Source organism: Lithobates pipiens, unplaced genomic scaffold, assembly GCF_037356315.1.
Source record: "Lithobates pipiens isolate NorthernLeopardFrog02 unplaced genomic scaffold, aLitPip1_a1.2 Scaffold_23, whole genome shotgun sequence".
NCBI classification, from domain to species: Eukaryota; Metazoa; Chordata; class Amphibia; order Anura; family Ranidae; genus Lithobates; species Lithobates pipiens.
Genome location: NW_027507785.1, coordinates 300,880,654 through 300,893,811, shown reverse-complemented (window position 1 = coordinate 300,893,811; position 13,158 = coordinate 300,880,654). Strand labels below are relative to the sequence as shown.

At 51.6% G+C, this 13,158-nt stretch overlaps 1 protein-coding gene across 1 annotated transcript in view; it reads left to right on the top strand.

Annotated features, from left to right (window-relative positions):
• The window catches only part of MIGA1 (mitoguardin 1), a 151,267-nt gene that overhangs the window by 5,115 nt on the left and 132,994 nt on the right, over positions 1–13,158 (top strand). Inside the window, exon 2 of the mRNA XM_077450420.1 lies at positions 11,471–11,603. Coding sequence (XP_077306546.1) covers positions 11,499–11,603 — 105 coding nt within the window. The 5' untranslated portion in view covers positions 11,471–11,498. The remainder of the gene's footprint in view (positions 1–11,470; positions 11,604–13,158) is intronic.

Below are 13,158 nucleotides of genomic sequence, written 5' to 3'. Positions count from 1 at the left end.
AGGAGGAGGAGGAGGGAGGGCGAGGTGTAAGGGCTGTGCCTTCCACAGGAGGAGGAGGAGGGAGGGCGAGGTGTAAGGGCTGTGCCTTCCACAGGAGGAGGAGGAGGGAGGGCGAGGTGTAAGGGCTGTGCCTTCCACAGGAGGAGGAGGAGGGAGGGCGAGGTGTAAGGGCTGTGCCTTCCACAGGAGGAGGAGGAGGGAGGGCGAGGTGTAAGGGCTGTGCCTTCCACAGGAGGAGGAGGAGGGAGGGCGAGGTGTAAGGGCTGTGCCTTCCACAGGAGGAGGAGGAGGGAGGGCGAGGTGTAAGGGCTGTGCCTTCCGCAGGAGGAGGAGGAGGAGGGAGGGCGAGGTGTAAGGGCTGTGCCTTCCACAGGAGGAGGAGGAGGGAGGGCGAGGTGTAAGGGCTGTGCCTTCCACAGGAGGAGGAGGAGGGAGGGCGAGGTGTAAGGGCTGTGCCTTCCACAGGAGGAGGAGGAGGGAGGGCGAGGTGTAAGGGCTGTGCCTTCCACAGGAGGAGGAGGAGGGAGGGCGAGGTGTAAGGGCTGTGCCTTCCACAGGAGGAGGAGGAGGGAGGGCGAGGTGTAAGGGCTGTGCCTTCCACAGGAGGAGGAGGAGGAGGGAGGGCGAGGTGTAAGGGCTGTGCCTTCCACAGGAGGAGGAGGGAGGGCGAGGTGTAAGGGCTGTGCCTTCCACAGGAGGAGGAGGGAGGGCGAGGTGTAAGGGCTGTGCCTTCCACAGGAGGAGGAGGGAGGGCGAGGTGTAAGGGCTGTGCCTTCCACAGGAGGAGGAGGAGGGAGGGCGAGGTGTAAGGGCTGTGCCTTCCACAGGAGGAGGAGGAGGGAGGGCGAGGTGTAAGGGCTGTGCCTTCCACAGGAGGAGGAGGAGGGAGGGCGAGGTGTAAGGGCTGTGCCTTCCACAGGAGGAGGAGGAGGGAGGGCGAGGTGTAAGGGCTGTGCCTTCCACAGGAGGAAGAGGAGGGAGGGCGAGGTGTAAGGGCTGTGCCTTCCACAGGAGGAGGAGGAGGAGGGAGGGCAAGGTGTAAGGGCTGTGCCTTCCACAGGAGGAGGAGGAGGAGGAGGGAGGGAGGGCGGGCGGGCGAGGTGTAAGGGCTGTGCCTTCCACAGGAGGAGGGAGGGTGAGGTGTAAGGGCTGTGCCTTCCGGAGGAGGGGGAGGGAGGGAGGGCGGGCGGGCGAGGTGTAAGGGCTGTGCCTTCCGCAGGAGGAGGAGGAGGAGGAGGGAGGGCGAGGTGTAAGGGCTGTGCCTTCCACAGGAGGAGGAGGAGGAGGAGGAGGAGGAGGGAGGGCGAGGTGTAAGGGCTGTGCCTTCCACAGGAGGAGGAGGAGGGAGGGCGAGGTGTAAGGGCTGTGCCTTCCACAGGAGGAGGGAGGGCGAGGTGTAAGGGCTGTGCCTTCCACAGGAGGAGGGAGGGCGAGGTGTAAGTGCTGTGCCTTCCACAGGAGGAGGAGGAGGGAGGGCGAGGTGTAAGGGCTGTGCCTTCCACAGGAGGAGGAGGAGGGAGGGCGAGGTGTAAGGGCTGTGCCTTCCACAGGAGGAGGAGGAGGGAGGGCGAGGTGTAAGGGCTGTGCCTTCCACAGGAGGAGGAGGAGGAGGGAGGGCGAGGTGTAAGGGCTGTGCCTTCCACAGGAGGAGGAGGAGGAGGGAGGGCGAGGTGTAAGGGCTGTGCCTTCCACAGGAGGAGGAGGAGGAGGGAGGGCGAGGTGTAAGGGCTGTGCCTTCCACAGGAGGAGGAGGGAGGGCGAGGTGTAAGGGCTGTGCCTTCCACAGGAGGAGGAGGGAGGGCGAGGTGTAAGGGCTGTGCCTTCCACAGGAGGAGGAGGGAGGGCGAGGTGTAAGGGCTGTGCCTTCCACAGGAGGAGGAGGGAGGGCGAGGTGTAAGGGCTGTGCCTTCCACAGGAGGAGGAGGGAGGGCGAGGTGTAAGGGCTGTGCCTTCCACAGGAGGAGGAGGAGGAGGGAGGGCGAGGTGTAAGGGCTGTGCCTTCCACAGGAGGAGGAGGAGGGAGGGCGAGGTGTAAGGGCTGTGCCTTCCACAGGAGGAGGAGGAGGGAGGGCGAGGTGTAAGGGCTGTGCCTTCCACAGGAGGAGGAGGAGGGAGGGCGAGGTGTAAGGGCTGTGCCTTCCACAGGAGGAAGAGGAGGGAGGGCGAGGTGTAAGGGCTGTGCCTTCCACAGGAGGAGGAGGAGGGAGGGCGAGGTGTAAGGGCTTTGCCTTCCACAGGAGGAGGAGGTGGTGGTGGAGGTGGAGAAGGAGAGAGGGCGAGAGGGCGAGGTGTAAGGGCTGTGCCTTCCGGAGGAGGAGGGGGAGGAGGGAGGGAGGGAGGGCGGGCGGGGTGTAAGGGCTGTGCCTTCCGCAGGAGGAGGAGGAGGAGGAGGAGGTGTAAGGGCTGTGCCTTCCACAGGAGGAGGAGGTGTAAGGGCTGTGCCTTCCACAGGAGGAGGAAGGAGGGCGGCGAGGTGTAAGGGCTTTCCCTTCCTCAGGAGGAGGAAGGAGGGAGGGTGAGGTGTAAGGGCTGTGCCTTCCACGGGAGGAGGAGGAGGAGGGAGGGAGGGAGGGAGGGAGGGCGAGGTGTAAGGGCTGTGCCTTCCGCAGGAGGAGGAGGAGGGAGGGCGAGGTGTAAGGGCTGTGCCTTCCACAGGAGGAGGAGGAGCGAGGTGTAAGGGCTGTGCCTTCCACAGGAGGAGGAGGAGGGAGGGCGAGGTGTAAGGGCTATGCCTTCCACAGGAGGAGGAGGAGGAGGGAGGGCGAGGTGTAAGGGCTATGCCTTCCACAGGAGGAGGAGGAGGAGGGAGGGCGAGCGAGGTGTAAGGGCTGTGCCTTCCACAGGAGGAGGAGGGAGGGCGAGGTGTAAGGGCTGTGCCTTCCACAGGAGGAGGAGGGAGGGCGAGGTGTAAGGGCTGTGCCTTCCACAGGAGGAGGAGGAGGAGGGAGGGCGGGCGAAGTGTAAGGGCTATGCCTTCCACAGGAGGAGGAGGAGGAGGGAGGGCGAGTGAGGTGTAAGGGCTGTGCCTTGCACAGGAGGAGGGAGGGCGGGTGAGGGTGAGGTGTTAAGGGCTGTACCTGCCACAGGAAGTAGAGGGAGAGGAGGAGGAGGGCTATGCCTGCCACAGGAAGTGGAGGGAAAGGAGGAGGAGGGCTATGCCTGCCACAGGAAGAGGAGGAGGAGGGAGGGAGGGCGGGCGGGCGAGGTGTAAGGGCTGTGCCTTCCACAGGAGGAGGAGGAGGGAGGGTGAGGTGTAAGGGCTGTGCCTTCCACAGGAGGAGGAGGAGGGGGAGGGAGGGAGGGCGGGCGAGGTGTAAGGGCTGTGCCTTCCGCAGGAGGAGGAGGAGGAGGGGGGAGGGCGAAGTGTAAGGGCTGTGCCTTCCACAGGAGGAGGAGGAGGAGGAGGAGGGAGGGCGGGCGGGCGGGCGAGGTGTAAGGGCTGTGCCTTCCACAGGAGGAGGAGGAGGAGGAGGGAGGGTGAGGTGTAAGGGCTGTGCCTTCCACAGGAGGAGGAGGGAGGGTGAGGTGTAAGGGCTGTGCCTTCCACAGGAGGAGGAGGAGGGAGGGCGAGGTGTAAGGGCTGTGCCTTCCGGAGGAGGAGGGGGAGGAGGGAGGGAGGGAGGGAGGGCGGGCGAGGTGTAAGGGCTGTGCCTTCCACAGGAGGAGGAGGAGGGAGGGCGAGGTGTAAGGGCTGTGCCTTCCACAGGAGGAGGAGGAGGGAGGGCGAGGTGTAAGGGCTTTGCCTTCCACAGGAGGAGGAGGTGGTGGTGGAGAAGGAGAGAGGGCGAGGTGTAAGGGCTGTGCCTTCCGCAGGAGGAGGAGGAGGAGGTGTAAGGGCTGTGCCTTCCACAGGAGGAGGAGGAGGAGGTGTAAGGGCTGTGCCTTCCACAGGAGGAGGAGGGAGGGCGGCGAGGTGTAAGGGCTTTGCCTTCCACAGGAGGAGGAAGGAGGGAGGGTGAGGTGTAAGGGCTGTGCCTTCCACGGGAGGAGGAGGAGGGAGGGCGAGGTGTAAGGGCTGTGCCTTCCGCAGGAGGAGGAGGAGGGAGGGCGAGGTGTAAGGGCTGTGCCTTCCGCAGGAGGAGGAGGGAGGGCGAGGTGTAAGGGCTGTGCCTTCCACAGGAGGAGGAGGAGGAGGGAGGGCGAAGTGTAAGGGCTATGCCTTCCACAGGAGGAGGAGGAGGAGGAGGAGGGAGGGCGAGCGAGGTGTAAGGGCTGTGCCTTGCACAGGAGGAGGAGGGAGGGCGGGTGAGGGTGAGGTGTTAAGGGCTGTACCTGCCACAGGAAGTAGAGGGAGAGGAGGAGGAGGGCTATGCCTGCCACAGGAAGTGGAGGGAAAGGAGGAGGAGGGCTATGCCTGCCACAGGAAGAGGAGGAGGAGGAGGAGGGCTATGCCTGCCACAGGAAGAGGAGGAGGAGGAGGAGGAGGAAGAGGAGGGCTATGCCTGCCACAGGAAGAGGAGGAGGAGGAGGGGGAGGAGGAGGGCTATGCCTGCCACAGGAAGTGGAGGGGGAGGAGTAGGGCTATGCCTTCCACAGGAAGAGGAGGAGGAGGAGGAGGAGGAAGAGGAGGGCTATGCCTGCCACAGGAAGAGGAGGAGGAGGAGGGGGAGGAGGAGGGCTATGCCTGCCACAGGAAGTGGAGGGGGAGGAGTAGGGCTATGCCTTCCACAGGAAGAGGGGGGGCGAAAGAAGGGTGAGGAAGAGGACATGTAACTGTCACAAGAGGAGGAGAAAGAGGTGGAGGAGTGAGAGGAGAAGCTGCGCCTGCCACCAGAGGAGAGGGAGGGAGTGGAAAAAACACATGACCAGCCCCAACATATTGTATATGCATTGTGGTGTGCTGCACAGTTTTTTTTTTTGTTTTGTTTTGTTTTTTGTACAAAACAGCGCAGGGTACCATTAATAATGAATGGTGAGGCAATACAACACGCATAGAGCAGGTATGTTGCCATGCATTGCGGTAACGTGTGTTAACACTTGCATTTTAGCCCCCCTTGTCACATTGCACAAGTTGAATGGGCCCTCGGTCTCTAACATGGCGCAAGCATGCAACCAAGGACCTCTGACCTGCAGACATGCACCAGGTCGCTTCTCATAATGTAATGACACTGGATGTCAGCAACTATTGGGCAGTTAGCATTGTCAGCAGTGGCTGCCCCTGCATTTCTCTTATGTCAGGTTTCCTTTTAATACAAGCAGAATATTGTAACCATAATCTGAATAAACACTAGGTGGTGGAATTCTTGTGAGCCTGTAGGTGGCACTATTCCTCTGTCCTCTGCTATTGGAATGTTGAAAGAAACCTGACTGCCATTAGATTAGAGGAGATACTTTTTTCGTGATGCACATTCACATCTATACTTTCTGGGGTGCTGAAGGGGCCAGTGCATTCATTTACATTATATAAAGTATGTGAGTTAGTCTTCATTTACATTTGAGAGACAGTAAAAACATACGGCTGAGCCTGAGCAGCCTACCCCAGCACCTGGGTCTGATGTCAGGGTTTTTTTTTTTTTTTTTCAACCCAGGTTGAGCTGCGTTCTTCGTTATTGATCAACACATGCTCAAAGCAAGAGTACATAGAAAACAAATGCTTTCTATGTGACCTGTTCACACCGTACATGTACAGTTGTGTGCACTGCACTAAGGGCCGATTCACACTTTTGCAATGCGAGAACCCTGCAAATCAACTGCGGGTTCCCACATCGCACCCGGAACGCATGGCAGTTCACACTGCCATATGCGAACTGCTGGGGAGTGTCATTATATGTTAATGACGCCCCCATTTCAGCTCGCATATCGGGCATAGGTGCACAGTGTGCACTTATCTCTGTGAATAAAATAAAAAGTCCTGCGCAAATCGTGCCACTGAAAAAATGGATGATAAATATAAAAATATATGAAAAACAAGAGTCAATAAAAAATCATATAAGTAGACACACCGATGAGTGAAGGTATATGGTGAAAAACAAGAGAAAGAACGGGACCAAATGTTCCAAAATATATAAATCCAGGCTCTCAGAACTCTCACCTCAAGATGGAATAATCAGGCAAAATGAAGATAACCCCAAAAAACTTCTCCTTTACTTCTCTGTGTACAATAACCAAGGAATTGCAGATAAAGCATGTAGTATACACTTCTGCCACTAGAGGGCCATTTCCAGCTCTTGTATGTAATACTGCAGCTGTAGACTTGTATTTCCGTGGTATAAAACTTAAAAAGAACACAGAGGGGAGGAGAAAAGGGGGAGAGAGAGAGGGGACTCCAATCGTGTAGTGGTTTCAATAACTAAACGAGTTTATTAAGAGAAAACAATAGACTCTTACATTTAAAAAAAGAAATTCAAACAGATAGAGATCTGGCGTGTACCGCCAGTCTTGCGCTACTTCCGGTTTGTCCTACGGCCACTCCCACTAGGGAGAGTCTATGTGAGAGTCTATTGTTTTCTCTTAATAAACTCGTTTAGTTATTGAAACCACTACACGATTGGAGTCCCCTCTGTCTCTCCCTTTTCTCCTCCCCTCTGTGTTCTTTTTAAGTTTTATACCACGGAAATACAAGTCTACAGCTGCAGTATTACATACAAGAGCTGGAAATGGCCCTCTAGTGGCAGAAGTGTATACTACATGCTTTATCTGCAATTCCTTGGTTATTGTACACAGAGAAGTAAAGGAGAAGTTATTTGGGGTTATCTTCATTTTGACTGATTATTCCATCTTGAGGTGAGAGTTCTGAGAGCCTGGATTTATATATTTTGGAACATTTGGTCCCGTTCTTTCTCTTGTTTTTCACCATATACCTTCACTCATCGGTGTGTCTACTTATATGATTTTTTTATTGACTCTTGTTTTTCATATATTTTTATATTTATCATCCATTTTTTCAGTGGCACGATTTGCGCAGGACTTTTTATTTTATTCATTTTGATGCGATAGTTTGTGTTTACTATTTTTGTCCCGCTGCATTTTTGTATTATTTAGTAGCACTTGCACTTTCTTCACTCCACTGGTTGTTTTATTATATATTGATACATTTTTTATGTACTTAGTTTCATTTCACGTTTAGCACTTAGTGGCGCGAGGGTCCATTTTTCACACTTATCTCTGTACCTATATTGGCATGAGGCGGGGTCACTGGGTGATGTCATCTGGAGGCCCCGCCCCTTGTGAAGTCACCACCCATCATGCCCCGGATGGTGACATCATAAGGGGGTGGGGCCTCCAGGTGACATCACCTGATGACCCACACCCCATGCCAATATAAGTAGTGGGACACTGCGCACCTAGCATTAGAGCGAGAGAGAGTGCCACGTCAATAGAAGAACAGAGGGAGAAGACTCGGCAAAAGAGCGAGAAGACGGCAGAGAAGTCGGAAGAGACGCCAGAGCTTTTTATTTTTTGTGAATGGGTAGGGGTAGGGGTACTCATTTTACATAGGGTGGGGGCGTGGATCTGGGGACCCCCTTGTTAAATTCCGATAACCCCCTCCGTGTACCCCAACTACCCCCAGCAAGGGTTGTTGAGAAGATGCTCTTGCACTCATCAACATGGGGCAAAGGGACTTTGGGGTGGGGGCGCAGGACCCCCCTGCCCCAAAGCACCCGACCCTTTCCTGACCTGTCGGGCTGTTTGCTCGGAAAAGGGTCTGGTATGCATTTTGGGGGGAACCCCACCCCGTGGGGGTTCCCCTTAAAATCCATGCCAGACTGAAGGGCCTGGTATGCTCTTGGAGGGGGAACCCATGCCTTTTTTTTTTTTTTTGAGTGGAGTTTGGCTTGCACCCCTTCAAGATCATCAGAGCACAAGTCGCATGAGAAAGTCGTATCCGACTTTGATCCAACTTCAGTGATATTCAATGAGCTGAAGTAGCATCAGAGTCAGACCAAAGTAGCGCAGTGAGCCTTTTCAATGTTGGACTGACTTGTGTGAGACTGGTTATGATGGCTCGTATAGGGAAACATTGATTTTTCACACGTCATGAGCTCCCAATGTCGGAGCGTTTGTCGTACAAGTGTGAACCCAGCCTGAGGCCGGGTTCACACTTGTAGGACAAAAGCTCCTGACTTTGGGAGCTTATGTCCCATGACATGTGGAAATCCACGTTTCCCTATGGGAGCCGTCTTAACTGGTCCGACACAAGTCGGTCCAATTTTTAAAATGCTCCCTGCATTACTTTGGTCCGACTTTGATCCTACTTCAGCTCATTGATCAGATCAAAGTCGGAGCGCCGTCTTAACTGATCCGACCTTGGCATCCGACTTCTGCTCTGATGATCTTTAAGGGAAAATCCACATCAAATTATGGTTCCCCCTCCAAGAGCATACCAGGCCCTTCAGTCTGGTATGGATTTTAAGGGGAACCCCACTCCGAAAAAACTGTGTGGGGTCCCCCCAAAATCCATACCAGACCCTTATCCGAGCACCTTGCATCCGAGCCTCAACATGGGGGCAAGGTGATTTGGGGTGGGGGGTGCTCAGGGCCCCCCTGCCCCAAAGCACCCACCCCTCCATGTTGAGGGCATGTGGCCTGGTATGGTTCAGAAGGGGGGGGGGTGCTCGCTTCAAGTCGCAGGACAAAGTCAGATCCAAATTGGTACAACTGTTGTGTCGTACCGGTGTAAACCCGGCCTCAGAGATTACTCCTAATCTCGGCTTGTTACCTGTATAGGACACCTGGGAGCCAGAAATCTTGCTGATTGATAGGGGATCAAATACTTATTTCACTCATTAACCACCTCAATACAGGGCACTTACACCCCTTTCCTGCCCAGGCCATATTTCAGCGCTGTCACACTTTTAATGGCAATTGCGCGGTTATACTAAGCTCTAACCATGTGAATTTTTTATTTTTTTTCTATCATTTTCTGCACACAAATAGAGCTTTATTTTGGTGGTATTTAAAAGAGAAGTATTGGTTTCTTTTTTTTTTTTTTTTTTTTTGCTGATATCTAAAAATCTTTCCAGCCCTCACAGAATTGTCCCCATTCTGTTAAAACTGAGCTAAATACCTGTGGGAGGGTCTACAGACTTTCATACAGTGTAATACCGACAATGGTCTGGCTCTGGAGTCTGGATCCACCCACTTGTCCTGTCGTTTTGCTTGATTGATGTCCTCTCTCTGCTTGCTCCTGAGACTTCAGAGTGTAGCTGCCCCCCTTCCTTTCTCCCCAGCAGCATGTTCTGATGGTCAGAAGAATCGGCAAAGATAAGAGCACTTCATTCAGTAACCAAAGTAGGAAAAGTCACTGATAGTGCTGTGCATGTAAATTTCCTCTATGTATTACTATCGACCAGAGTGAAAACAATATATTTGTAAAGCAGAATACACATATGAATGTGACAACACACAGGCATTCCATGCATTACTGGTATAGTAAAATTAAATCAGAGCTAACGTTGTGAATGAATCCTTTTATTGACTACAGTGGAACATTGGATTACGAGCATAATCCGTTCCAGGAGAATGCTTGTAATCCAAAGCACTCGCATATCAAAGCGAGTTTCCCCAGAAGTCAATGGAAGCAAAGATTATTTGTTCGCATTGACTTTTTATTACGTGCAATACCACATGTGACCAGAGATGGGGGAGGGGGCGCCAGAGAGCCTCAGAAATACTCAAGGACAGCTCGGCTGAACTCGGGAACTGAGTATTTCTGAGTGATTCCGAGAGGCTCCGAACCGTTCCAAGTGTCCCTGCCGCCCCCGCACCTCTGGCCAAATGCAGTATTCCACACCCCATTAGCTTGAATTCTGCTTGTTTTCGCGAGACAACACTTGCAAACCAAGTCAGAATTTAAAAAGAAAAAAGTTGCTCGTCTTTCATTAACCGCGTTACTCATAAACCCAGGTTCCACTGTATCTGGATTTTTATATGAGACAATGAAACCTTCCATTCACATCTGCTTGTATTTTCATAGAGTAGATGGAAATGTGTGAGGAGCACAGAGCTCACAGCTTTGCTTCCCCCATAATTGGTGTATTACTTAGTACCCTCTATAGCAGTGATGGCGAACCTTGGCACCCCAGATGTTTTGGAACTACATCTCCCATGATGCTCCACTACACTGCAGAGTGCATGAGCATCATGGGAAACGTAGTTCCAAAACATCTGGAGCGCCAAGGTTCGCCATCACTGCCCTATAGTAATAATGTTTCCCTCATTGTAAATGGAGTATTACAGGATCACATGTTGTACAGTGCCATCACATGCCATACAGAGACATTCATTGCCGTATGGGGATGATGGGACTGTATAGGAGTACAGTGACGGGGATGATTTGTATGTACAATAAAGTAGACTCTGGGGACATATCGGGGTCACTTTAGATGTGGCGGAGTTGTACAGTACATAGGAGAGGAGACGGACATTTCGGAGAACAGACACGGGGCATAGGTCACTATGCTCCTCACCATGTCTCCTCTTCTGATCTAACACAGTACTATGTGTAGAGAAATTACTTGTGTTCATTACTAAACATGAGAAGTGACTCTTACCCCTTCTCCCCCCCCATATCGGCTAGAGGAGACGCTGATACAGAATGCAGAACTGTGCCCCCTCCCCCTGTTAATGCATGCCTTAGAATAGGTTTACTGCCCTATGTCCATTCTCTGTCCTCTTGCACTGCTATGCCAAGGGAAGCTGCCCCTCTTGCCCACCCCCTTGACCCAGATAGTTCTAACTAAGCTTAAAACAGCTCTCCCCCTCCTTTGTAAATGTAAGATGTCTATACTTGCCTATTCTCTGATCACTCTGGTCGGGTCATGTGATCTTCCCACCTGCCGGCTTCAGGGGAGAGGAGAGATTGCCAACAATTAATGGAATGTCTGGGCAGTTACATCACCCATAGGATTACTATTGGGCTTCTGTTTACTGTTCCTCCTCTACACTGAATCCAGCCCCTGGGAACTGATCACACGACTGGACTGGAGCACCTAGAGAATAGGTAAGTATGAGCATCTTCCTTCTACAGTGTAGTTGGTATATGAGTTAGGAGGAGGGTGGGAGCAGGTTTAAGCTTAGTTAGATCAAGCCTGGATTTCCACTTTAATGTCTATTGGGAAGCAGTTGCTGCATGGACACAATCACTGGTCCCAAGGTGACAACCGTGTGGATGCGTGTCCCAGGATTGAGACAGCATATTTTCAGGGACACGCAATCCACACCCTCATGGCTGTGTCCCAATAGACCTGAATGGGGACTATCTTTACACAAATGCTTGAAACCCCTGTACATCCCATGCATGCAACGATGGCCCATCACATGGGTGTACAGATAGGTATGACCGTATGAATGAGGCCCATGACTCTGTTCTGAACTGTAGTTAATTTTTTATGTTGTGTGAAGTGAACTTGAGCTGTGTCCAATTTTATTATCAGTTTCTCTTATTTTATAGGTCTGCTTCTCCAGTGATGTCATTTTATGATGACTATCTACATATGCTTGCTGTTTCTTATTATTTTTGCTTTTACAGTTTGCCGGGAAGAGAGTTTAGGAGATGAATGGCCTCGTTAGAAGACGCCGTATCAGAGACTCCACACCCATTCAAAATGGCGACTCGGTGCATTATGGATTTCCCTCTAACATGTTACAATTCTATCACACAGGTACGTTCACCTGTAATGGAAGTGTGTACAATCTACTTGAAAGGGAAATAACACATTGTACAGTAGGCTTTATAAGATGCTCACCTCCTGAAGAAGTGGGAGGCAGGCGGTGGATGGACATTCCTGATTGGGCTGTTGCCAAGAGTGGAGAAGTGTCAAGCAGTGGTGGCTGGTGCTCCATATTGTGTTAATGTGCCCCATGCATTTCTAAATCTGTGCAGTAATCCAACCTGAATTCTTACCTCTGTGCACAAGCTTCCTATAATAAAGACCGGTCGCGGCTGCTCTCTCTACTTGAGCAAGCTGACTGGTCTTGTCTCCAGTTTTCTGCAGGCAGCCTCTAATGGGAGGAGCCTGCTGGGTTCCTCCCACAGCTCTGCTCCCTGCACAAGTTATGTGCTGTAGAATGATGATGTCACTGCTACTTTTTACCTGCAATATTTGTTATCAAACGTATTTGGTGCACACAAAGTGGATTTATATCACCTGTGATGATTGAGGAATATATTAGCGTGTGCAACTTTAATTCTAAATCGCGAAAACAAAAATGTACAGTAAAACCTCAGATTGCGAGTAACACGGTTTACAATAAGAGCTGTTTTTTGTTTTTGTTTTTTTGTTTTTTTAATTCTGAATTGATTTGCAAGATTCAAGCCTCTGGGTGTGCAGTACCGCATGTGGCCAGAGGTGTGGGGGCGCCAGTGACACGCGGAGACACTTGGAAACACTCTGTTGCTGAGTGTCTCTGGCGCCCCCCCCCCCCCCCACCTCTGGCCACATGCGGTATGGTATACACTAGCAGTGACACTGGAACGATTTATCTGAGTTTCCATTAATTCCTATGGAAAAACGCGCTTTGATATATGAGTGCTTTGGATTACAAGCATGCTACTGCAACAAATTATGCTCGTATTTCAAGGTACTACTGTAATATGATGCTTAGCAGGCATTAAAAGCTATTTCTTTCCACTTTTTATGCTAAAACCTATTTTTAGCAAGTACAAAAAAAACTGATCTTTGCAAAAATGCAGTGTCCTTGTCACTATCTGTGAGTGTAAAAGAGTGTAAAAGAAAGCAAAAATCCTTCTCTTCGTTTGGTAATATTCTAATCTCATCAATCCACCATGTGAGGCTCACAGAACACATTATTATTATACAGGATTTATATAGCGCCAACAGTTTGCGCAGTGCTTTACAACACGAGGGTAGAGGGTACAGTTACAATTTAATATGGGAGGAATCCCATTACAATCTGTTTGTACAATCTTCTTTAGATCTGCCAACAACTGTATAGTTCAAGGGCCTGCCTGATTGAATACAGATTGATTGGATAGGTTAGGTAGGTCCTCGTATTACATCGTTTTGATAAATCTAAAATGTTACAATCAATTATTGCACAGCCATATTGTAATGTGTATGATGACCCTAATGCAGATGAACGAGGGCAGACTTGTTTTGAAGTAAAGCCTAACCATGGTTCCCTCCATACATACAATAGAGAAATTAGTGTAGCTATGAAGGGAACTTGTGTTTGTGGTTATTTTTTTTTCGCAGA